At 43.5% G+C, this 26,557-nt stretch overlaps 1 protein-coding gene and 1 long non-coding RNA gene across 11 annotated transcripts in view; one reads left to right on the top strand and one right to left on the bottom strand.

Moving 5' to 3' along the window:
• Positions 1 to 23,106, bottom strand: part of SPOP (speckle type BTB/POZ protein) — a 27,171-nt gene extending 4,065 nt beyond the window's left edge. The window contains exons 1-9 of one of the 9 annotated variants that reach the window (XM_084496452.1): positions 23,003 to 23,019; positions 13,268 to 13,403; positions 8,771 to 8,913; positions 8,285 to 8,406; positions 6,584 to 6,735; positions 6,351 to 6,478; positions 2,677 to 2,854; positions 1,991 to 2,046; positions 1,435 to 1,557 (exon numbers count right to left, since the gene is read on the bottom strand). In XM_084496452.1, coding sequence (XP_084352578.1) covers positions 1,435 to 1,557; positions 1,991 to 2,046; positions 2,677 to 2,854; positions 6,351 to 6,478; positions 6,584 to 6,735; positions 8,285 to 8,406; positions 8,771 to 8,848 — 837 coding nt within the window. In that variant the 5' untranslated portion in view covers positions 8,849 to 8,913; positions 13,268 to 13,403; positions 23,003 to 23,019. The other 8 variants (XM_084496450.1, XM_084496451.1, XM_084496449.1 and 5 more) reach the window with 8 other exon arrangements.
• The window catches only part of LOC311422927, a 15,865-nt gene continuing 9,495 nt past the window's right edge, over positions 20,188 to 26,557 (top strand). Inside the window, exon 1 of one of the 2 annotated variants that reach the window (XR_014685534.1) lies at positions 20,188 to 21,583. This is a non-coding gene — a long non-coding RNA (uncharacterized lncRNA). Of the gene's footprint in view, positions 21,584 to 23,180; positions 23,978 to 26,557 lie in introns of those variants that run through there. The other variant, XR_014685535.1, reaches the window with a different exon arrangement.

The following is a 26,557-nucleotide window of genomic DNA, read 5'->3' as shown; positions in this document are numbered from 1 at the left end:
GTTTAAAAGGAAAAAAACCTGCATTAAAAGCCAAGAAATTCGAAGTTAAAGCCTACTCTGTCCTTAATGTACTGCTTCTTGCTTACACTTGTCTCAGTTAAAGATGCTATGTGTGCTCTCAATCAATACTCTTTAAATATTGAATAAAATATGTGGCAATGATTATAATCAGGCCAAGAATCTGCTTGCATTTATTTCCCATTTTAATTCTAGTTGCAGTGGACTACTAATGGCATATGGAGCATTTCACCTCTAAATCAGCATTTTTGCTTAAGCCCAGGTCTGCAGTGACAGGGGACTCGATGGCTGTGTGGTGGTTTGCGTGGAACAAGGTTACATGCATCCACATCTACAAATCCACCACCCTATCTGGCACCCACAAGAGAATCCAAGGACTGAAGAAGCATGGAGACTGAACTACGCTCTCACCCCTAGAGGTGGTCCCTCCAGGTCAGAGTTGAGGCACATTGGCAGGGCAGTGTGGAGAATCTTGCACTGCTGCTACCCGTGCTGAACCTGTTCGATGGATAAATTCAGGGCTTAGTCTCCAGTGCTGTCAAACTGGCATCTTTCACCAGCACTAAGTTCACTTTTAAGAGAAAAAAAAGAAAAAAGGAAATAAAATTTTGGTTATATATTACGAATTTTCACTGGTTAATACGGCTCACTGGCCAGCAGAGCACGCTCTTCTGTCCTTGGTGCTGCAAAAGGAAGGAGGCAGAGGCTGGCTGGCTGGCAAGGCCACAGCGCTGTGCCTGCTACACGGGGACTACCAGCAGCCTTCCAGTCAGAGCATCCCCGGCACCTCCCTGGCAAGGACCCTGCAAAACCACCGCAGGGTTAGGCAACAGGGCTTCCTCCAGTGCACCCCTTCTCTCCTCAAGCAGCAGGGACTGCCACTGCAAAAAGAAAATAAATAACAGGACCTTCCCACTCTTGGCTATCCATCAGTTTAGAGCATTTCTTGAAGCTGCTGATACCAGCCAGACCAGAAGGAGAAGCAGGCCCTGTTTGCCAAGACAGAACACTACTTTTCAGATTTAGTAGTAACCATACTAAAAAAAAAATAATATAATATATATATATATATATATATATATAGCCAGGTCCATCTTGATTTTTTCTTCTCACCCCAAGCTCTTATGGTAGATTAAGTTGAATAGAAACGTCCTCTGAAATTTTAAAAGTCTTACAAATGAGCAGTAGACAGACATTCCTGATCATTATATGTTAAGACGCGCAGCTCTAAGTATATGTATCTATACTAGATCCAAGTTTACCTACAAGCCACAGCCATTCGATAAAACAATTCAAAGAAACTGCCCAACCACTATCATCACACAAAAAGCTTACTGCAGGAATATCCAAGGAGCTCTGTAAAGCAAGGCACACGTAATTGCTGGTTCTCTAAATAGCCATAAATCCCAACTGTACCTTGTCAGCAGCTGCCAGCAAGTCATCAGCCATTTTGTCAAGATTTGGTGCCTTCCCCGTGTAAATAAAGCACATCATTTCCTTAAAAACTTCGGGCTCCACATCATTGATTTCAACCCGATTCTGTAGCAGAGAAATGAAGCTTATTAAGATCCCGATAAGATGCTAAAGGCTTCCTTCTACCCAAGCTCTTTAAGTATTCACAGATTTGCTACAAACTATTCTGAACGTGTATTGCTTGGAGAGAAAACAAGAAAGGAAAAAATAAGCGGATGGAAAAAGAAAGATTCTGAGTAGTATTGTACAGCCTCTACTTCTCCCTATCCCACCCCAAACTCTTTCCCCTAGAGTTAGAAAGGTAACAATTGCCTCCTTGATCCCTTTCTTCCACCCTTCAGGACAGCTGAAGCAGAGATCTGCATCTAATGCGAGAAAAACAGTTAAAAGGGGACAGTAGTCACAAACACCACCTAAGAAATTAACTGAGCAGTGATATTAAGAGTTGACCAGAGAGTTATTTGCCTAGCTGGAAGAGTTCTGTCTTGCAGGATCTTACCTTTTTACTCTCTTCCATCTCATGCTCAAACATGGCGCTGAAAACCGGGGAACGTGCTACAGCAGAGGGAAAAATAAAACATGGTTAGAGATGCTCCCTTGCTCTTCAGGATGAGCTAAGTATAGCCTGCCAACATCAACCCCATCATGATACTTAATGAAGGAAAAAAAATAATGTATCTCCAGACAGGGCAAGTTGAGTAGAACAGGTGAAGCACACAGGTTGTGATGTAATGTGGCCAATGCAGCTTGAAAGTGGGAGAATGAGTTTGCACAAATTTCTTGAGTCCTTTCAAACAAGGCTGAAGAGCACAGAGGCAGTAAGGTATGTTTCTTGACTTTACAACAAAGTATTCCTCTGGTAACTGTTTCTTACAAATGTTTTAGGAATACATTATAGTAGACTAGAGCCACAAAGGAATCCTCCTACCATCCTCTCTTTGCGGGGGAGGCAGGCAATTAAAAATGGAGTAGATATTTCTTCCTTCCCTGTAACGGTTCACAAAAAGCCTTTTACTACAGCTGTGCAGATAAAAAAGCTGCAGAAGCCTCCTTTAAAAAAGTAACTCAAAAAAATAAAAAATAAAACCCACCAAAACAACCATAAAACAACTGTATCAGAGTATTTCACTTGTCATTGCGCTGTCGTCTCCCATCCCACTAAGGCTCACCCAGCTCAATACTTACCTGCTAGGATGGCTTTGTGAGCCTGGAACTCCTGGCCTGCAACACACAGGCAGCAGTCCGTGAAGCGCGAGTTCTCCCAGAGCCCTCCCAGCTCATCTGCCAAGCGGCACTCTGGAACCTTCACCATGTTCATAGTATTTTGGCCGGAGATATTTACAGAGTCTTGTACCACACTCACCTGGGGGAATGAAAAAAAAAAAAAAAAAACCAAAAAGTCATAAATCCACACTGGAAAACCAATCTCCCTACATGAATTTTTTAAGTTGTGTGCATAAATTAATGACACTTCCATGCGAATTAACAAGTTTTATTATATGGCTTTCCAAGAAGCAGAACTTTAAATGTTCTGCTTTTATAGACATCATTCCTGACCTACTTTTTTCCTTCTATCAACACTCTGAAACCCTCCCAAATCAATAATGCAATACAGACAGAAGTACAAATGAAAATGAAGTATACAGAGCACTTCTACAGGTGAGCACTTCAGCCACACATGCATACAAAAGCAGTGTCAGGGCAGCGCAGGACATTCTGAGCACCTCAAATAGTTTGCTGCTTTTGGTTCAGCACCAGAGTTGCATTTGCGGAGAGTTCAATGTTTCCATTGCATTAAAAAGAAAAAAAAAATATATAAAAGAGTACAAGTGGGTTTAAAAAGGAACTTTATGCCAAATAATTAAGAATTTTTGGAGAAGGTAGATAAGATTCCTGACCACCTACTCCAAACCAGACATGGTTAGGCAGAGACCATATGCAACCATCCTGGCTGATGAATAACCTACACAAAGGGAACAGTTAAGAGTGTCTTCAGTACCAAAGCATTATTGTTAAACACAGTAAATCGTATGCCTTCTGTAGCAGACTCCAATTAGAAGAGATCAGAGTGACTAATGCTACCCTGCTATAACAAAGAATAAAGGAACAAGATGATTGACAAGGAAGCATATGGGAAACTAGTTGCTGGATTTGCTGTCAAATCCAGGTTAAATTTCAGTTCTATTAATAAGCAATGGCCAAAGGAGAACAATGGACAGCAAAGGAAGCTTCCCAGTAAAGTAAAAGTTGTAAATTACGAAGTGAGAGAGATGACAGAAGCACCTTGTTAAGGCAAATCTGCTGACAGCACATACCCCAACTCTTGACAAACCCCCAGTGGGTTTCTGATGGCAGGCACTCTTGGGTATTCCAGTTCATCTTGCATAAACTATGCAACACTCAGAAATGAACAAATACCAGATGTTGCTTGCCAAAAAAGCACTAATAATGATTTGCCACAGCGAATGTGAGGAAGGCAATACTCTTCATCATTAATTTGACTGCTACATCTTTTTGCCCTGTGACTTCCAGACCAGTAACACGGACTCAGACTCATTAAGAAGAAATTCTAAGACGCAGGTCCCCTGCTGGAGTCCAACACTACAAGTATTTTTGACTGGTCTGTGATCAATCTGTGTCTCCAGTTAAATCAACAAGTCAATCCTCTTCATACATGAAAGAAATTCAGTTACTCACATTAAAAAAATATAAAACATGTTTTTTCACGTAATGAGTTCAGACTGGTAGACTCACAGCGGTAACCAGCCTCAGATGTCAAAATAGTTAAAGTTTTGCTTAAGCTATTTTCAACATCTTAGCAAGGGAACTAAACACTACCTAGCTCAGAAGGGAACTACTGCCGTAACTTTGGGAACACTGTTCTTTTTGGAGATTTGCCATAATGCATTTACCTATGATGTTGGAATATAATTTAAACAGCAAAAAATAATCCAGTTGGGATAGGAACAATCAACCCCATCTGCAAAACAGAGGCTGAAGAATCCCCAAACTGACAAGTAAACGAGGTCAGATTTGAAATGCTTGACAAGAATCATCATTCTCTGCCTTAATAGCATTTTCAGGGAGATATTATCCAAGTTCAGCGCTGGCCATGAGCAGAGAGCAAAAGGCTTTTTTTCTTTTAAGTTTAATAAAGCAATGAGAAGGCACAGCAGAGACACTCAGCAACCTTTTGGTCTACAGAAAACCCCAAGGTATCTCCACATAACAAGTGTCTCAACATCAAGTATTGCTAACTCTTTAGGGGGTTTCTACATACAAAACATGCTTGTTGAAAGTACAGATGTGAGCAGTATCACTTGGCACCTGTGACCAGCAGGGAAGTGTTAGGAGAGCATATGGCACACCTGTTTACATGCTAGGAGACTTATAAGCTCAGGGAAGGAAGGGAAAAAAAAAAAAAAAAAAGGCAAGCTGTTGAAAGTTCTCTCCAAACTGTTTCCATACAGCGTAACTTTTTTCCCTTAACAGAACTATAAACTTCAGGTTTCTTATATAATAGACTGTGGAACAAACTGAAAGAGAAAACAGAAGCTAGCAAGGGCAGGTGAAGCCAGCAGCAAGTTTTCATCCAGCAGAAAGAAAAACATTGAACAGATGCTTTTGAAGGGAGTATTTCAGTAAAAAGTGGACTGATTGCCTTGGTACTGGTTGCCAAGCCTACTGGTGGATCTCAGCTTTCCCTACATCACAGATCGCAAATTCCCTTCTCTGACATCATTTTTTTGAGTTTTACTCCACAATTCTTGAGTTCTCTGGCTCATTTATTATGAAGGAAAGAGTAATTGCCAGACATATGGAGGTGTCACCCAAGACATCGCTCTCTTCTTCCCCCACATTGCTAGAAGTGTTAAAGGAAGGGCTCCCTCCATGACAGCAGTGGTTTAAGCAATGATTGAGCACAAATCCTTCAGGAGATGTTGGCTAATTTATGGACGGGAATGTTTATGATGGCCAGACCAAGCTACAAAACCCAAAATCCAACATCACAACCAAACAGCTGTCAAACTTGGACTGAAGCATCCCTTTTAATCCTGGAAGAAAATGCAGCAAAAGAAAAGATAACTCCCACAAAAACATAGTGCGGGAAACCTGAAGAGAGGACAACTTTTTCTACCTGTATTCTAGCAAAAATCACAGCTATGAAGAGTTATTTTGCAGTTAACAAAATGATAGAAATAGACAACAGAGGCTCTGGAGACACTAAATTAGAGTTTATATTTGCCCATTAAGTTTCCTAGACTTAAACATCTAGCTTTAGAAATTACTGTCTGCATCTTCATCTGAAATTATTATTAGTGAAGTAATAATTTTGTAAGCAGTTGCAGAAAAACAACACAACAAACAAAACCTATGGTTACTGCAGAATTCGTTTATCTTACCTTTTTGTTTCTGTTAGATGTACAGAAACACTCAAAAGACAGAAGTAGCCTTTTTTACTCAGTAGGGAAGTAACAGGCATGACAGTTTTCACTACAGAGCTAGCACTGGTTCTCATCCCAAGTGAATTTCAAATTAAGGAGTACAAACAGATGGTTGGTAATATTAAATCAGAACTGAAATGATAATCAAACATGCTTAATTCCTACCACCATCACAGGTAAGAGACAAATATAAAGTAGCAAAAAATAAATGGAAGTGAAATAGAATGAATCACACGCAGAAAGAGCCACCACACACAAAGGCACGCACGCACACAAATAAAATCTAAGTGCTACATAAACAGCCACTATTTCTCCTGACACCTCTGACTCCTTAAAAGCAATGATGAGAAATAAGGTCACATCTACCTGAAGCTAATGGAACTGCTATTCTTTCAGCTGCACAGGAAGACTTACCTCACAGAAGAGAGTGAGTTTGTCATCTGGAAGAAGTCCATTGGCTTCATCCAGAAGAAAGTCTCTTCTAATAAATTTTTTGAATCCCCAGTCCTTGCCTTGTACAAATCGATACGCTCGCTGGCTCTCTGAAAGAAAGACACGGTGCTTCAAACAACAGCTGAATGACTTGCTTGATCAAACAGCAAAAGACAAACAACTGACCCCTACAGATAGAAAGCGTTTTTACACACCCATTGCTTTTGTTTCTTCTCCTTTAGCATTCAGGATGGAGAATTTGAACTTTGCTCGAACTTCACTTTTTGGACAGCTCACCAGCAGCAGATAGAGGGATAGATAATCTTTACTTTCTTCATCCAAGCCTTTAGGGTTCACGCGTAAACACCTGTAGAAGCAGGCATCTGAATGAGATGTCAGGAACAGTTTTTGGAAGGTCATTCAGAGCTTTCAGAGAAAGGGCAGTAGCATTTTCACACTAAAAAGTACAGCAAACAAGTTCTGCTTAACAACCGCTGAACCACATGGAAAAAAACAGATAGCTAAAGAGACTGGAACTGTGCATTACAGTCAGCCTCATGCTACATCTTCAAGAAAGGTAATGACCCATAAGCAGTAATATGGGCAAACCAGTTCAAAAACCATGGTGCAGAGAGGGTATCCAAGGGGGTGTATTTTTGAATATTGAAAAGCACCATGCATGACAACCTTCACTGAAGGGAAGTGAAAGAAGCAGCAGAATAGAGGCAGTGGATTCAAAGAACTGAAAAATATTAGAGAAACGAGAGGTAAAGTTCCACAGGAAACAGCTCAAAGGCAAAACACGGATTTCTGGAAGGCTGAAAGCTTCTCAAAAGCTTAATACTAGTGCAAAAAAGAGAAAACTACTCCTGGGTGAAGGAAAAGTAGCATAAGTGCAAGAAAAAGGTAACTCATAAGCACTTCCATGACCTGAAACTTGACACATCGTGTAACAAGCAGCAAAAACCATGCTGAATGACTAATAGCTCAAACACACAGGGACAAAAATCACGAAGACCAAGGCATGAGAATGAGATCTGACTAGCAAAGGTTATAAAGGTAAGTAATTTAATAACAAGAAGCAGTCCAATGAAAGCACAGGTCTGCCACCCGAAGGAAGGGAACACAAATTATATCGCACATACACATCCCTAAATTAAATAATTTAGTGGCTAACTTGCTGCAATTGAGACTAAGGAGGTTTAAAGAAAAAATACCAAAACACTTCCTCGGGGAAGATGAGAAAGGTTGTGAAGGACCAGAAAAGGGTAAAAAAAAAAATAATAAAAAAAAGTCATCTTTAAAAAGCAGAAACTAAAAACGCAGGGACAGGGATGATGGAAATAACTATGGAAGTCTCTGAATACATAAAAAGCTGCCATGAAGAGAAAGGTAATACAGTAGCAATAGTCTAAAATTGCAGGAAAGAAAATTTAGAGTGCAGGCAAAAATTATCTTTTTAACAACCTGGAGTATTAGGGGTTGAAGCTGGAAGGCAGAAGTGGAGCTTGAATACCCTGGCTGTAAACTCTCACTGGCTTCTAAGAGCTTACTAAGATAAACATCAGTTATTTATGACAGAAAAAAAATTAAGACAGATTAATAATGTTCCATGCCATGCCTCTGTTTCAAGGCAGGATACGGTCTCCCTTCCAGCTCTACCTTCCACTACTATTTCTGCTGTTTTCCATTAGCAGAGAACATTTCTAATGGCCACATCCTCACATTTGTTCTGGGTCCAAACATTATGCTAAAGCAACAGTACTTTCTCCCTGTGTGAATGCTGTGCATCCAAGGAAGCAAGCATTTCTATGCAGCACAGAGAAGGACAGCAAAATATCCTTGTTACAGAGCCCCAAGCTCCTTCACACAGCTGTACAAGCAGGGCGAACCTCTCTTCTGTGCTTCTTACTTACCATTTGAGTTTATCATTGGCTCCAGATGAAAAGGTTGAGCTTTTGATGACCTCACCCATTTCCTCTCGGCAGAAGCTGAAGTTGTTTATGGTCCACATGTAGGAAAACTTCACCACTTTAATCTTAAAACAGAAGATAACAGGCAGTTTAGGGTCATTTGCATTCATGCAAATCATCTTAAAAGACAAAAATTGAAATTCTGCAGGTTTTACTGAGTCACTCGTGTCACGAATAAATCACAGGCACAGGACAACAGAGTTTGGGCATGGCTGGCAGAGGTGGCTGGACCACCGCAGCTCCTCCAACACCGCCACGGTCCAACAAGGGCAGAGAGCAACATTCTGCAGTTGCCTCAGTGAATGCTCATTGCTAGCAAGTCTGACGCCCTCTGAAAATCTGGAACCTAAATTTGTTTGGAATCCATTTCTTGCCACAGGTTCTAATGGGGTGGTTACCTTGGAGCATCCCCGCGCAGCGCGGGCTTACCTGAGTGTAGCACCAGCTCTCTGCTACAGGTCCACTCGACATTTCTGCCGGAGGAGGAGGACTCGGCACCCTTGACATCGCCAGTTTGAAGATTAAACAGAATTTCACAACTCAGTGGAAGAAAGTTATACTAGATCTTCACCCTGGAAGTCCCCATAAAGAGACGAAGAAAAACAAACAAAACCAAAGTTAAGGACAAGAGAGAAAACTTCAGGAGCGCCGTTAAAACCCGTGGCACACAAGTTAAGGCAATTGTGCTTTCTATGCTTTTCCCTCCCCACAACACCTTCAAAATATGTTGTTCCATTTCAGCGGTTTGAAGTGTTACCATATGTTTTCTGAGGAGGGAATATACCACCTCCACTTATTCTTTCAATATGCCAGCTCTTTATGGGAAGAAACCCGGCATATAAACTCCTTCAAGGAGTTCATGACTTAAGCAGCAGACTCCCCGCTTGATTTGGGATTTACTGCTTCACCCTCAGGCCCCCGCTTGAGCTCACTACTGCTCCCCACTTTCATTTGGAGACTCTCACATCATCAGAGACCAGACCTCTCTCAAGCAAGGCTCCCACCCGTCTCCACTTCAGTTTACAGCTGTTTACTTGGGTTTTGAGTCATATTCACCTTCAGAAAGCAGCTGGCAATCCTGGCACACAGGTATTACCTAGTCATAAAACGAGCGTGTTGTTTTTTTTTTTTCCCCTAAAGTTTAATTGCCTTTAAAAAAGCACAAATGAGTCCATGTAATCACTGAAAAAGAGATACTGGCTTTTAGCAGCTGAGAAATACTTAACCCTGCAGAGATGCCTACTTAAGCAATGGAAATTCATCTCCTGGAACGAAGCTCAGGGCCAAACAACCAACTCCTGAAGACCCACGCTGCCGTAAAACCGAGTGCCCACCCGACTGCACGCTTCACAACCTTCCTGCATTTGCAGTCTGTGCTGCGCGTGTGCAATGAGGAACGGGGTTAAACAACTCAGCACTTTAAAAAGAAAGGGACATCAATATTCACTTTAGGTACTTGCTGCAGTTTTTATTACATTAAACTTAAAATTACCACCATTCCTCCAATGAAACTCAATTAAATCGCTCTGTGTCACTCAAATTAAGCCAAAATTAGCAGACATTAGTTCTGAACACGTAGCTAAACTGCCCTTCCATGTGCAACAATCAGTCTTGTCTCCAAGGGCATAATTTCTTCACTGTCCCCAGCCACGTGTATTTGGGGGATGGATAAAAGTTGTCATTCCAGCACAAGTAGCAAAAAAAACCCCAACGAACCCTACGTCATCCTGATCGTGGCTGGGGAAACGATGCCTTTTTGCTGGTTTTAGTCTATTGGCAGGAGAGACCCAAGCTTTTTCTTTCTCTTTAGGGCTCACAGAAGCACTGCTCAAGTCCAGCCGGGCTGTTTTATTGCTCTGTTCGCTGCTATTTTTAATCTACATCATACATTTAATCTCCTGACTGTTACGTAGCACAGGTTTCCCAAAACACCCAGGCACAAAACGTGATCAAAACTTGATCACCAGAGAACAAGCAGCCAGGGAGAGGACGAAGCTTCCTAAGATCACTGACAGCAACTTTGCACACAGAGCAACAAGATGCTAAGCCTAAGAAAAGTGACAAGTAGGAAGGTTTGATGAGAAGAAAGCACAACAAATACAGAGAACTCCAGAGTAAGACGCGATACGTATTTTTTTGTAAAAACATAGTTCCAGGGATGCATCTCCTGATATACCTGGTCAAAAGAGTGCTCAGAATGAAATCCCACAGCTAAAATCCTATTTGGTTCTCCTCTTCCCAGGGATTTTGGGCACAGCTCCTCGCTGCGAGACGCCCCGAAGAACAGTCGGTGAGCCAACTGCAACGCCTGCTCAGCATCCCCCCGGTGACGCTGTGAGGTCACAATGCTGCTCTCCTGGGCTGGCTTCCGAGTAAAGTGACAAGGCCTAGGAGAGGAACCACTCCTCAACTTTGGGATTTACCCTCCCGTGTGCTCCCACACAAGGCATTTATCAACAACAGGCAGTTTTCTGCAGGAAGACTTCAGTTTACCAGAAAGCTGAAGGTAAAATTTTACCCGGCTTTCTGGTAAAATGACACGAAAGGAGATTGCAAAGTTCAAAGATTCCAGTGGCTCCTTCCCCAGGACGCGGTAAATTCAGTGCTAACACCTCCCTTTACAAAAATGAGGGATTAACGAGGAGGGAAAGAGGAGACACCAACATTTTTATGTTTAAACAGCACATTCATTCACCAAGGGCTGTTTTAACACCCTGAGAAGCTGTGAGCTTTCCTGGCTGGAGAGCAGACCCTGAATTCCCAAGGAGACCCTGAATTCCCACAGCTTCCCGGTCCGCAGGGCTCGTAGGACCCCAAAATCCCATGGTCTTCCAGGAGCAAACGCCACAAGACCACGACCACTGATCACATAACTGGGGAAGTCTACAGACTTTGAAACTTTTTAAAGAAAAATCCCAACTTCTACTTTCTGTGTTGCAGCTGGAGTTTCTCTGTCAGACTCATCTAAACATCACCTCCACCTTCCTTATGGAAGGAAGTTTGAGAAAGCTCCTGAGCTCTGAAGGCTAGACAAACGCATGAGCCAGAGATCCATGGGCCTATTTAATTTCCTTTGAGTAACTGTCACTTTCCTATCTTATATCCTTTCCTCCCAGATGGCTTGGATAGGCAGATGGTAATAAAAGTTGTGACAGCATGCTAATAGAATTGCTGCATGCCAGCACGTCATTCGTTACCCTTTTAAAAGGGCCCAAAGGGGACACAGGTTCTAGATTTTAGAGATTTTCTACTATTTGGAAAATACTTTCAGAGTTTAGCACATCAAAGCTTTCTGCAGATGCTTTGTGAGGCAATTAAATACAGTTAAGAAAAAAGATGCTGAACTGTATCATAGTCCTTGCTCAATATGGCAACCAACTGTCCATACCTGTATTCAATGAGAGCAGGAACACTTCTAATTCTACAGAAAATAGTAATAAAAATGTAATATTCGTTAGTTGGTTTTTTTTTTGGTAAATGTTTGTTAAAAAAAATAAATACAAGGGAGGTTTTGCCACTTGCCTTGCTTCCCAAACACACAGAAATCCACTGAAACACATCCTTACAACTGCCATGTGCTGCTCCACCCTCAAGCACCGAGGGGCTCTCCTGGTACGGACCAATATTAAACACATTTTAAGTACCACGGCTGATTTATTGTGCTCCATAGATTAAGTTTCTGAAATCAGCAGGGTCCCCCTGGTGTTTATTTGCTCACGAGCACTTAATATTTTACCAGTTCACACATCTTTAGGAACAGCGCTGGCATCTCTGAACTAGGAGTGAATTCCAAAGCGCTGCAGGCTGATTTTGAAGACATTTTATAAATAGTATAGATATCAAAATTTGTTCTGGCCAGAAAAGGCAGGGACAAGCGTGAAGGTACAAGCATAGATACCAAGGCACAGGAAATGAAAAGACAAAATGTTATCTTACGGATCCCAAAAAGCCCATGTACAAGATCCAAGTCTCCGACTTTCTTGGATATAAGCAACAAAGAGCACTTGTCTCTGGACATATGTAAGATTACAGTTAAAAAATAAGAATAATTCTCACCTCACTCACAGCCACTTCCAGATGAAGAAAATTTCTCTAGGAATCGGAGTCAGATCAGCCTTTTTTGAAGCACAGGAAATGTTCCCTTGCTACCCTGTCCTAACAATTACCTCCTGGCATAGCAGCCCTACCAAGACATCTCAGCTCAAAACTCCACCCACTGTGGGAATCAACCCTCTGAAGTGTTCTGTGAGCAGCAAAGACTTGGTCTGAGAGAGGTGGGGAGCATCAGCTCAAGCAATCGTTCTAGAACAGGCCTCAGAATGACTCAATTGTGCTGAACAGCCCATTGATTTCTATTTCCTCTCATGATAAACGAACTACCTTTTAAGAAACCAGTTGTTTACAATAGAAAATTTCAAGTATATTCATCTTCTGCGACATTATTCACTGAAAGTGAGTTTACTGACATCTGTGAAACGAACGTGTTTCAAAAGCTGGGGTGGTTACTTCTTGGACAAGCGACGGTATCGAAGAGCGTCCAAGCACAGAGCAAAGACTACCCAAGAACAGCACGATATGCAGAGAAAAGGAGAGGGACAAAGATAACAGGAGCAATAAAACAAGGGGGATGAGAAATGGAAGCACAGGAAAAGGCCATTATCTTCCCGCATTCTTCACAGCCTTGAAAGTGACAATGGAAGGCCTGAGTCTGCTGCCATAAAGAAGAAAAAAAAGGCAAGTTAAGTGAACAAGCAAATGGGTATGCAATCCTACCTAACCGTGATGAGTAAGTTTTCAGATTTTAATGTATATGCTAACGAGGACACCACGCCACTTTTCCTGCTTGGAATACCAGAGAAGGAAGCGATGATGGGCTCAGCAAAGCTTTCACCCCGGCTGCCAGGCGATACTGATTGCAACCATTACCTCGCCTGTGGCAGGAAATCTCGCCTCGTTCCAAACGCAGGCTGAAGGCAGGCCCAGCGAGCTCCAGAGGTTGCACAAAATCCCCTAATTATTAACGTGCTGCTGTAGAAGAAACTGCACCGTCGTAGCAAACGACCTGCAGTAATAAAAATAGATTAGATTAGAAATGAACGCTTTCCAAAGATGAAAGTGACCCGTATCAAGAATCTACATTTGAAAGGAAGCTGGTTTACAAAAGCGAGAGGCTTATCCTTCCGGAACAAAGTAAGGTGAGTAATTCTTCAATCGCCGCCTGGAAAAAAGAAGTAAGCTGGAAAGGACAAACGTGAGGAGGAGACGCAGAGGTTTAACCATAACTGAGCTTGAGGGAAGAATAACTCCTGCCCATACGGTGGTTGGTGCATTCCACTGGAAAGCCAGCAGGACGTGCACTGTGTCCTCTATTTTCTGTGCTCTCCAGATTAAAAGATGCTATCGACCCTGGTAAGTGCCATCAAGACTCAAAGCGGCACCCAGAGTTTCGATGGGCACCTTGTGTTATTTAAAACACAGCCCTCACATCTCATTCATCTCACTCCCTTTTACTCCACCTGAAGCTGCCAGGCCCATAAGAGAAGGCCAAAGTCCCCAGGTCACAACAGGGCCCTCTGGAGGCTGCATAAAAGGAAGATTTTAACTGAGGAATTGATGCAGACACACACACCTTAATTCACTTTATTCCAGATAATTCATCGTAAGTCAGAACACCCAGAATTAGCCTCCTCCCAGCTTTTTTTGGGGGTGGTGGGCTGGTGGATACGACATAATGAAAATGTAAAGAGTTATCTAGGAAACAATATTTTCAACACAATTAATAAAATGCTCACAATGCACTGAATATTGGCAGGTCAACCCAGTTCCTAAATTCAGTTCCTAAAATTCCACTTCAAGAAATATTCCAACAATAAGGGATCTTGTCCATTCTTAGAGTGTTTTAATTTTTTCCCCCCTTAAACCAATTCTCCTGTTACAAAACATGGGAGGGAAAGGAAAAAATGCTGTCATCTACAGAAATGACAATGTCTACGAAACTCTTACGGGATAGGGAAGGAAAGAGGAAACAAAACAGGGGAACACTGCCAGTGAAATGTCAACATTGTAAGGAGAATAACAATTTTTACACACATTTCATAAGAAAGGAAAGAAAACCCAGCATTATTTAGCTGAAGACCATCTACCACCCCTTCTCCCCCTTCCAAATACCTCCAGATAAATCACAAAGAGCTAAAAGTAAAGGAAAGACAGAGGAAGCTGGCGGTACAAAGCAGCCAAGGGTTCTCCAAATAACCTTCTCCTTTTATAAACAAATCCTCCGCTGAAAATTTCTGATCTTCAGGCATTAAAGCAAGTTGTATTTTTGATGTTCTTCTAAGACTGCTTCACGCTGTCGTTTGACCAGATGCAGAAATCTTTATCCCCTAAACGCCACCTAACCCTAACCGTAAGTCACCCAACGTATCTTACAATCACATCCATGCTAGCAAATATAAGAAGTAAACACATTCTTAAAAGCAAAATCAAACTTTTGGGAGGGATTTTCGAGCACTATTGTGTTTAAGTCATCGCTCCTGTTTTCAGTAGATGTTCACCCCATCTTTCACTCTTTTTATTTCCATTTTTAATCCTTTTGAGGTACGTCCCAAGATATGTGCAGCTTAAATCTTAAATCACAACTATTTTCCTCTGATGTTAACCTTCCTCACACTTTTTTTTTTAGTTTAGATCATGCCTACATTAAAAAGGAATAAATCTTACTACTTCCTGAAATTCTGCTTTTCACTTCTTCTCTTTTCCCTCCTGCTGATCCATTCTACCTCATTTCTCTCCTCTTGCAAGGAAAAACATTATTTGAACTTAGGACTTGGAGGAACAACTGGCCTGAGCACACTTTTCTTCAATAAGAAATCCGATTGTTTTTAAAAGGACTTGTTATGGCCCATGAACTCTTTATTTTAGATTCTCCCTCATGGGCAAATTGTACAAAGTATTTTACAGCTTTGGCTTCTACTTGTAAATTGTTACCTGTCACTTGTCAAGTAACTCAGTTGCCAATTTAACAGTTGGTTTTTGTTTGTATGGTTGGTTGGTTTCTTAAGAGTACAACATTTGCACTTCCACATCATCCAAATTCATCTTCCACATTAAAAGATAAAGCTGCTCAGGAAAACTACTCTTTCCCAGCACACTCCCTAAGATCCCTGGGAAGCCTCTCATTCTGAAAACAGGCTGGCAGCAGCATGGTTTTTCTCCCCTCTGTAGGTTGTTCTTCTCTTGTACGAGTGACACGCTGTTAGAAATACCTCACACCTCTAAAATCCCAGCAGAATCCTGAGGAGTTGAAAATAACTGAAAGAAAAATGCCTAAGTGGTACGACGCCTAATCAGAGAACAAGCAAAAGCAGAAAATTAAGCGGGACCGAATTTGTCAATCGACTGCTGAGACTGGGGACGCCAAACACTGCTGCAGCACTCAAATGGGATTGCAGATCTGATCCCCTGCAAACCACCAAGACCATAATCCCCTCTGGAGCCTTTTATTTATATCAACTTTTCAGCGCCACAAACATCTGGTAGCTCCCACAGCACATTCTCCACTTGCCATCTTGCATTAATATTTTTAAGAGCTTATCAAACCCAACTTGAGCTGAAATACTGTTTCTGCCGTTATTATTCTGGAAATTAAGCTTTCAAGTAATAAATAGAGAGATTACAACACATGGCAAAAACGAGATGTCAACCTACTGGATGCTTTCACCTACTTGTAACAGCAGCAGGACTCCGGGATGGTTATCAGAATTACTTCAACCTGCTAAATGTAGAGATTATTTGATTGCCAAATAAAAGCACCCTTAGAAATCAGCATGTAAACCCAGCTTGTTAGAGACACGTGAGAAGAAGGCAGCAGCGTACTTTGTTCCAACAGAAGCTTCTCCAAAACATACTACTAACAGGTAATAAATGCAATTTCAAGTTCTCCCGTTTGCCTGTTCTATCAGGGAATGCTCCTCTGACTCTGTTTGTATAGGCGGGAAGAGTCCTTCCTTTTCTTTCTTTACTTCGTTTAAATTTTTCTGTAACCTCATCAGGCATCATCGTGAGAAGGAAGGAGGAGAGGAAGGAGATGGGAATGAAATCCCAACCAATTTCCAGACCCAACCCAGCTTTACTTTCCTCAAGGATCAGCAGCTGTGTTTTCTATCAAACGCATCGCACCTACTTCAATAAGGCACCGTGGTTTTGCTGGCGCAATTTTAATAATCTAACTCGCATTAACATCAAAACAATCCCATCTTCCCGTAAATCACGCTCCGAAAATAACACAATCATGGCACTCGCCTACACCCCTATTTGAATATCCTTACGAGTCCAGACCAAGATTATCTAATTAGTAAGACAAAGAGCAAAGACAAATTCTGGTAGCTCAGAGAATTCTGCATTTAGTATATTTTCAGTAAAGAGGAAAAAAGGCCAGAGGCATTCCTGGATTTCTGTTTATGTTAGTGACACTGCAAACAGGGCAGCAAGGTGCATTCCTTTCACTGCTGCTGGCTTTAATGCTGTAACTCGTGTGATAAGTGAAAACTCCCCAGGGAAGTATCTTGGGCGCAGGGAGCTGATTTGCTGACTTTTTATTTTAGGCATCCATTCTAGGCTGCTGTTGGCATAGGCTATTTACTGAATCTTTAAAAAAACAAAACGGGAATATAAAAGTACACAAAAATAAATTCCCAGAAGATACATAAATTTATTTCCCCTTTTACGCTCCATCAACTGTTTAAAATCCAGCCTCAAAGAAGAAACCACAGTGACTGTTGCTTTTGATTTCTTCCTGCTTCACTTTCCATCCTGGTAACAAACACGGTAAGAAGTCTTCCTACTATTTTTGCTATCAACAGTAAAGCTCAATAAGCTAGTAAGCAACATTACCTGAAGAGAAATATCAGTTCTCTGCTAGCCAAGAACCAGATCTAAAACAGAGAAGTTAAAAATCATCGCTACTAAGAAGCCGCAGGACTTTTCTCTCTTTTCAGGTTTGGCAAGGTTGGCACCCACCTCAAACAAAGAAGTCACAGGAGGTTTCCAGGATACATCTGAATATAACCCTCTGTAAGGCGTGTGCTCGTGCTCCCTGATTGAAATTATGTTATATAAAGTTTAAACTGTGGTCATTTCACCGTACTCCTACTTGCTGAGCAGCAGAAGGCTGGGAGGCAGAATTCAGCACGACGGCAATTTTCCCCACTCCGGACTCAACCACCTATACAAACAATATTTTCCTCTCGAGGAAGATGCATCCATAAAATCACAGGCTAACAGGAAGCCTGAAGAAAACCGTCTGCACCTCAAACACAGCAGCGAAAGATTGTTCCCTGAGTTTCATTTACCGGCCACAAGTGCTTCTAAGAAATTCATCAAACTGATACGTGTGGTTTTTAAGCACAAACGTTGAGGTCGGACACTTCCACAAAAAAGCAACTGAGGAAATGAAGGCACCGGCACAGCTGAGCATTTACATGATTTTGAAATTACAAAGAGAGATTTATAAGGACGGGATACCCCGCCTGCAGTAGCCTGCCTTCTCTGCCTCTGAGGAAGGCATTGTGTGATGTTTTCACCGTATGATAATAGATTCTCCAGGGTTTAAAAATAAATAAATGTGGCAACGTTCTCCAACAGACAAAATAGTTAATCTGTAAGCACGGTTCTAGCCAAGTTAACTGAAAACTTTTTACATCAATGCAGTCAGCGTCTGTTCTAGCCTCTTTATGCAGCAACACTTGGGAGGCAGCCAGGCAGCTTCTCTGCATTGCTATACAGCAGCTCCAGACGACTTAGTGTATCTGTCTCCACCTGCTCTCCTGTCTCATGGCTGTAAGCATGTGTCTAAAACCATGGCTGTCATCCGAGCCCTTCTTTCAGACACAGAAGCAAATCCTCTGCTTTAGACCAAAAATAAAAATTAAAAAGGATTGCTTCTTAAGAGAAGAAGACAGAAGCACAGCCTGGCTAGCTTTAAAGCCTAAGCTGAAGAAATGAAACTTAATCTTGTGAAGTCCCCCACTAAAATAAACCGCTGCTGTGAGGGAGAAATTGCTATACACAATTATGATCTGATTTATGGTTTGTTGAACAAACGTCTGCAGCAATGAGCAAACAACGAGCACAGAACAGTAAACAGAACCAGACTTAAAAACACACATTCTCAAGCTGAATTAATTCTGCACCTGATCAAGTGCTGTAAGCAAACTTCAGCTTCTTGGTTGGCTCTAAGATCAGTAACTTTTTCTAGACCATTTCCTCTTCCCAGGCAGTTCTGCTGAACTCTCAGTTCTTGACACAGCTCTGACAGAGATATTCACACCTTATACACTCAATAAACAGCTATCTCCCAAACCTAAGTATGGGGATTAGCCCTCATGGAAAGGAGGAAAAAAAACTCAACAGCTCTACATCGCTGTTTGAGTCCAATAAATCATATTAAGAACTTCTACAAATACCATTCCTGCATATTCAAAGTTAAAAGAGTGAAATTCTTTAAGTTCTGCCTGACATCTGAAGACAGGTTCCATCAGTCTTTTCTGATTGATGCTGCATAGATGTCACCCGGATGCCTGATATCAAAAAGCATCCCAGCTTTACTAACGGGAAAGGTGACACAATAACTGCAAAGAAAGAGCAGCAATGCGCAGGAACTTCAGCTATCAGCCAGCAATGTAAGCGTGCCAGCATCCAACTACACACCCTAAATAAATTCGCACATCCTGCAACACGAAATGTTTCTCAACATTTAATCACCGTAAGCCTACAGAGTTCGAAACCTTCCAAGCAATATCAAAGTACTTCTGTGATTCTGTAGTATTACAAGTGGTTAAAAACCAGCGTGTTTCCAAGTTCAAATATGTAAGACACTTCAGGATGTAAACAAGGCCGTTCTCCTTTGCTAGGAAATGATTCTTATCAGATGTCGGTTCAATTTTTTAGAGGCATCAAAATTACTTTATACGATCTGCTGCCTAAGCCTTCCACCAGGCACACGTTAAAATTCACAGCACACATGCCACAGTTCCAGCAAAAGCCACTTTAAGTCCACCCCCACACCGTGTAACCTATTGAATAAAACCTCTGAAAGAGGCCCCAAAAAGCTGAACCTGCTATCCTGACACAAAAACGTTAACATTACGTTCTGTAGCGGTGTACCTGAAGTTAGCACCACCCTACTGCCTTGTGCCACTACATCAACAGCCAAAAAGTATCTTCCAGTTACGAATTTAGAGCGTTTAATCCCTCTCATGGTCCTGACTTTAGAAACTCCACCGATGTCTCAAGATCCACGGAGCTGTAAGACCAGCTCCGCCTCACGGAACACAACGCTGCCACTCCTGCCTGTAGCCAAAGAATTTACTCACAGGATAAAAATGAACTCCCAAGTCTTTTCCAGACATTTGCTATACAGTCAGTGGTTCTGCATCTTTTTTGTCCTAAAGACGTAGAGGAAAAACAAAATATAAAAATACACAAATGACATCTGACACGTGCTAGGTATTTTCTTAAAAACTCAGCTACGCAGAGCAGCAAAGAGGAAGAGAATTCCAGAATCGCTCAGCTCCTTCCTTCCAAAACACAGAGTTCAGTGAAGGGACGTTTGACAACAGGAAACCAAGAAAGTAAGTTCTAATCTCTGAATATAGTTTCTTAAAAACAACAGCTTCTTTGCCTCCTCGGGGGAAGTATTTTAAACAACATATGAATATTTTAATCTTGTGTTGGTTTCCTGTACTGTCATGCGCTCCTAGAACTTGGGACACATGCTTTATTTAAGAGGTCTCTCAAGTACACAGTGCAGGAGAGAACATGGTAGCAGCCTATCATCTGAGAATCAAGAAGTAACACCTTAAAAATTCTGTCTATAAAGATTTTTTTTTTTAAACACATTTTTGTTTTATTTCCTCTGCGTGCTGAGTAGGAAACGCCAGCAGTCAGAGATCGGAGCCGTACAGCAAGATCTTACATAATACTCCAATTGTGCAGAGAACTGAGCCAAAACTGGGAGGAGAGCTTGGATTTTACAAAATTACAGCAGATATCTCCAAATGTGAAACTACGAACGTAGCTGATAAAACAGCGACAGCTCGTGATCATACAAGAAATAAATATCTTTGCCTGCTTTATGCTGGATTTTGCAGAAATAACGTCCAGGCAGAAAAGAAGCAGGCAGCTTCAAGTTTACGGGTCCACAGCGTCAGCCTAGGCAGCGGAATAGCGAGTCACACGGGTAAAACACTGACCAGAAGGCTGTGCCAAGAATAACGCTGGTAAGTCCCTCTTATTGTAAAGTGGATTGGTATCTAGAAGAAATCACACAGGGCAACAAACTCACTTCACAGTAAATACCTAGCACTAGGTCTGGCCAGAGCTCAGAAATAAACCCAACACCCACCCCACCGGTCAAGCTGGCTCAGAGGAAACAAACCGGGAGAGGATTGGTGAAAGGAATTATTTTTAACACTTATCAGGTCTAATAAACCTAACATGAGGGACAGCGCTCGTACTTTCTTCGTGTTAAAGCATCAATGAACGGGAATCTCAATTACAAATAAAATTCCCTTTCTGAACCACTGCACTGTGACCTGCGAACGTGGGCTCCTTGAGACCACGTGGCAAACCAAAACTATTGCCATTGTAACACTGCTCATGATCTGCACCTGCATGCAAAGCCAGAAGGTTTTGGGGAGGAAGCACAGTTACAACAGTGGCAAGGATACTCGAGATTTTTTTTAATCAGGATATCAGGCTTGATGGCAGTTTCTATGATCTGATAGCAGGACAGTTTTGTGTTACTGTCCTCTACTGATAAAGTGACAGGATGACAGCTCAGGATGCACTTCTGCTATCACGTTGGCCTGATCTTGATACACATCCACGACAGGGTGCCATTAAGAAAAAAAATGGCTTTTTAATTCAGGTCACAACGAAACAAGTGACGTAATGAAACCGTATCGTTTTGGGCCTCTGTTTAGAGAAAGTCACTGAGGAAGAAGGAAGACAGTTGTACGTTTTACTTAACCAATTTCGGTTTTTGTCATAACCATAGAGTTCTGTTTCCCAAAGCATAAACAACAGTGAAATTCTTCTGACTTTTACAGGGCTACACACCAAGCCACTCCAGGCACAGCCACTCGGAACTGCGAAGGGGCCAAAAACACCACAAAAAAGGGTTCTTTTCCGTACGTCACGACGATGCTCAAAATTACAAAAACGTAAACATGTCTAATAATGGTGAGTTACAGAAAAAAAACGACAAGTAACACCGTATTCCACATTTCCCCCTCCAAATCACTTCTCCACAACCAATTCCACGCGCAGCTTCGCACAGACTAGGGGCATTACCAGGATAAAACATTAATCCACCCGTCTCAGCAGCACAGCGCCCGGTGCGAACACCGGCCCACCGTTTCCGAGTCACGTTAACCACACACGGGAGGGGATGAGGGGGCGGCTTCCCACCCCCTTCCCACCCTGCCTGGTGCCGCACCAATTCCTTTACCCACCCCCAGGGGCCGGGGGGCACACGGGGCCCGACCCCAGCCGCCGGGGGGGGGCTCCCTCCCGGTTCAGCAGCCTGCCTCGAGCGCTCCGAGGCCAAACCCAGCCCTGGCAGCCCCTGCTCAGCCCTGCTGCCACTCCGCCCCCCTCACACGGCCCCTACCCCCCTCAGCACCCCCCTCACTTCGCCCCCCTCAGGCCCTGCCGCCCCCTACCCCCCCCTCAGGCCCTCCCTCACCCCCTCAGGCCCTCCCTCACCCCCCCAGCTCTTACCTCCCGGCCCTCCGAGCACCTTTGAGGCCCCACGAAGGCCGGCTCCGCCGCGGGGGAAGGCCGAGCGGCCGGGGCCCAGGGCAGGTGCGGCTGCTGGGGATGGCGCCCCCCGGACCGTGCCCTCCCCGCCCCCCCCCCTTCCTTAGGAGAAGCCCAGCGGCCGTGGCTCACTATTTGGCAGCATGTCTTCCTCCGCCGCTCCCCCCCCCGCCCGCACGCCGCGGCTCACTATTCCGCAGGTCCCCGCAGCACGCTACTGCGCATGCGCCGCGCACCAGAACGCCCGTTCCCGGCGCCCCCCAGCCCCGGCCGCGCATGCGCACCGCCCGCCTCACGCCGCCTCCCCCGGCTCCTCGCTCGCCGCCGCCGCCGCGCATGCGCGCGGCACCCGGCACGAGACCTCCCCGCCCCCCGGCTTCCTGCTGCGCACGCGCCCTCCGCCAGCACGCCGGGCGACGCGCGTGCGCCCCCCGCTGCCACGCCCTCGCCTCTCCGCTGCGCATGCGCGCGCGCGGCGCTGCCTCCCCCCCTCCCCTCTCCGCCTGCCGGGTGGCTCACTTTCTGGCAGCGCTCCGGAGCATGCGCAGTGGCCCTCGGAGTCCCTTAGGGTTTACGAAGCTCACTATTTGGCAAGGCGCCGCTCCTGTCGCAGTGCCATTTAAACAGCCGGCGGAGGAGCGGAGGGGGGGGGAGGCTGGCTCGTGCCGGTCTCTCAGGCGGCAGGGCCGGGAGGGAGCCGCCTCACACACACACCTCCACAGCGGGTGACGGCGGTCGTGAGGGGACGGCGTCGCCTTCCCCCCGGTCCCTGCGGCCTTGCTTCCAGTCCTCGCCCCGCTTCCTGCCGCTCCTGGCCCCGCACGGTCCCTCCCACCTCACCTGCGAAGGGTCCCGCTGGCCCCGGGCGGCCTCCTCGCACCGCCCAACCCTCACGCGGCCGCGCGCTCCCCCACCACAGCGCCCCGCAGCCGCCGAGCGGCGGCCGCACCGCGCATGCGCCACGCGAGGTTTTTGTGAGGGGGCGGGGGGGGGCGCGGGGTGCGAGGAGGGGGGCGGGGAAAAAGGCGGGAAGGGCGTCGAGCTGAGGCGGCGCGTGCGGCCGCCATTCCCTCAGCCCCCTCTGGGGTCTTTTTTAGTTTATTTTTTTTTAGGGTCTGAGGGCTGTTTAGAGCTCCGTTAGGTTTTATTAGTTTAGTATCCGTTCTTTTTGCAGCTGTGGTGATGCCTGCCTTCATCTGCCCCTCTTCATTTGCCCTGCCTTCCTTGTGCTTCTGAGGGTTGGGCTTGGTGTTGTGAAGTGAAAATGCACAAATAGTTTTTATCCTTCATCTAACATAGGGTCATAAACCACCACAGCACTTGGGGCAGCAGGGCTTTTAAAGAGAGGCTTTCCCCCACTGTGTGCTGTGAGAATTTCTTGCCAAGGTTTGGGGAAGATTGGTTTCTCAAGGCAAAGCCTTTATTTAAACCTTTTTAAAAGCAAAAGGGATTATAAAGCAAGTCTGTCTTATAGCTGCCATTAAGGGGTTTTAATACAAAGCTTAAAGGAGTACCTACAAGGAGGTTATGAAGGAAATTGAGTCAGGCATTTCACAGTGATACATGGAAGGAGGGATGCGAAACAAAAGTCAAAACGAGAGATGGAGGCTTGTTATAAATTGAGCTTTCACCATGGTGAGAATCAAGCATTCAAACAGGCTGCCTAGAGAGGCTTCGTAGTCTCCATCCTTGGCAGTTTTCAAAGCCTGCTTGGATAAAGCCCTGAGCAGCCTTGGCAGATCGCGCCGGTGACCCTGCTCGGACAGGAGGCTGGACCAGATGACCTCCCGAAGTTCCTTCCAGCCCAAATTACTGGTAAACCTTTTCTCTTCTATACACGTGCCTTCCCTTGTTCTCATTTGTAATGGTTTGCAACCAGAGGAGGCACAATTCTCAGTGCTAGCAGTCCTTAATTAAACACCTATACAGGTTTATCCCGAGATAGCCTTTCTTTCGTGTCTGAGTTTCAGTCTCGTGTTGGAGTGAATTAATCCAGCTGCACAAATAAACACCCCTATAACCAAGTTACCCAGCTATTTATAAGACACTATAGAGCTGAGCTGGAATACAGAATGCTACCAACAATGCAGTAGGAGGTAAATTTAAAGGAGGGTAGGAGACATACATACCTATATCTATATATGTTGGTGGATTTAGCAAAGGTAAACCATGTTCTGTGTTACCTGTCCTACATACTGATAGTAGCCTATTACAACTTCTGAGGCATTCAACACCAGATTGTGAAATTGTAGTTTGTAATGAATATATTCCCACTCCGAATATGTTTTCACTCTCCTAAGCTTATCCTGCACCGTAGAATAGCAGTCCTTTGTCAGAGACTCAGTGGCTTTTTATGGGGTAACAACTGATGTGAAAGCTGTGAATGAAATTGGAAAGGCATTGTAGTTAATTTTACAATGCATAATGCATATCATGACTACTTAAACTAAAAACGCACACTCGTTTTATTCCTGACTTCATTCTCAGATGAAAAACGGAGCTTCTCATAGCACAACCGGTCCTATTTACTCGACTTCTACCTTTGTCCACTACTGACTCGGACAATATTGCCCTTCTCATTGCTAACACTTTCTGCAGTGTCCTGGGTTTTCTTGGCAAGCATCTTATCCAAGTCATGACTGATTTTTGGACCCTGCTTCGTTCCTTCATTTCACAAACTGCTGCCCATGGTGAAAAAAACAGCAGGTAATGCTGCATTGTAATGAAGAAATGCTATAAAACTGCCTCGTGGGAAGTAGAGAAATGGTCGTACCACTCCTATTCTGGATACACATTTCTCCTAGAAATTTATTTTTGTACCCTTTCCTTTTTCTCTGGCTTTCAGATTCCCAACATAAACTCTGCATTTTTATTCATGTACTTATTTTTCTATAGTTTATAGCTGAAATGCAGAAGGAAATTTAAAGGACCAGTTTTAGAGAAACAAAAGATCCTCCTCACCCCCTGCTGCATGAGAGTGCTTAGGTTGAGGAGTTTTCATACCGCTTGTTGTTGGTGTTGTTTGTTTTTAGAATAAACAGAAATGTCTCGATTAATTCAAGACTGTCCATGCGTCACATGGCAGGAGGGAGGTCAGCCTCCTTTGCAGCTGATGACATCCTTCTGACCAAAGTTCTCTTGTTCCCAGGAAGTGGAAAATTAAATTGGGTGATATTTAGATAAATAACTTTAGATAAATATCTATGAAAATGAAGGTGTAATCTCACCTCCTCCATGTGAAAAAGTTATCTAGGGTCAGTTCTGTCCTCCTCAGTGGCAGATACCAAGTGAAATACTGTCACTTACTCTTCACAAACCCTATTGTCTATCTTTAATCCAATTCTGTATTAAAATTACCGGACAGTTCCTAGGTGCTTGCACCTTGAAAATTCACATGGGAGTGCGCTGGTGTGTTCCAACACCAACGTGCATGTGAGAGTACCAAATCCTCAAATGCGTTCACTAGGGTTATAATTCCTGGTATCACCTGACTGAAGCAGGACAGGTTGTTTTTTCTGCACAAAAATGAACCAGCAAATACTAATGCACATATAGGTTTGCAAGTGTTACTTTTGTGTAAATGTAAGTTTGATTTTTATGCAAAGCTGATTAAACTGATGTCCGTAAAAGAGTTGTGTGCAAGAATTTTAAATAGCTCCTGCTTTTTAATATTCACTTCCCCTTTGGTTTTAATTATTTTGTTCCTACGTTTTCCCTTTCAATTTACTAAAAAATCTAAAAATGTAATTAGAGAGAGGCTGAACTCAGAGAAAGCTGCCAGCATTTCCACACCATGATTAAATGTATCAGCCATCCCTTTAGTGAGAGACTGAAAAACAGGATTCTCATAATTATCTCCCTGTTATCCAGGAAAGAATCTGCAACACGTACGGCTACAGAGTTATTGAAAACGCAGCACTAATTAAAATCTCATATAGGCTTCTGATGATCAGGAGAGTATGAAAACAGTTATTTAATTATTTCCTGTTTTTGCTGTCTTTGTTGCAAAAACAAACAAAATCATTCTAAACAAAATCCGTCTCCAATCATTGGGGAGACTTAATGAGGCTTTTATATATGCAACAGTCAAACAAATATTGCAAGTTATTTGATTCACCTCTCCTCATGTCAACGAGAAATCCATAAAAAACATTTTCTGTATGCAATGCAAAAGGAATGCTGTGGCGTATTCACAAGCAGTAGTGGAATCATTTCTTGGCTTGAGAATGTGTTGTTTGTTTGTTTAAAATTTAAGACAAAAAATCCCGGTATTGCAGACTTCCTATGGTTTCATTGTGAAATAATATTAGCCATTTGAAAATCAAATAGGTTTTATCCCTCCAGTCTGACTTCTGCTAGGGTATCTCCTCGAGCCTCTTGAAAATGTCATGCTCT

This window comes from Aythya ferina (genome assembly GCF_964211825.1).
Source record: "Aythya ferina genome assembly, chromosome: 23".
Lineage (NCBI taxonomy): Eukaryota > Metazoa > Chordata > Aves > Anseriformes > Anatidae > Aythya > Aythya ferina.
Note: the sequence above shows the minus strand (reverse complement) of the source record. Positions and strands in the feature narration are given on the sequence as shown.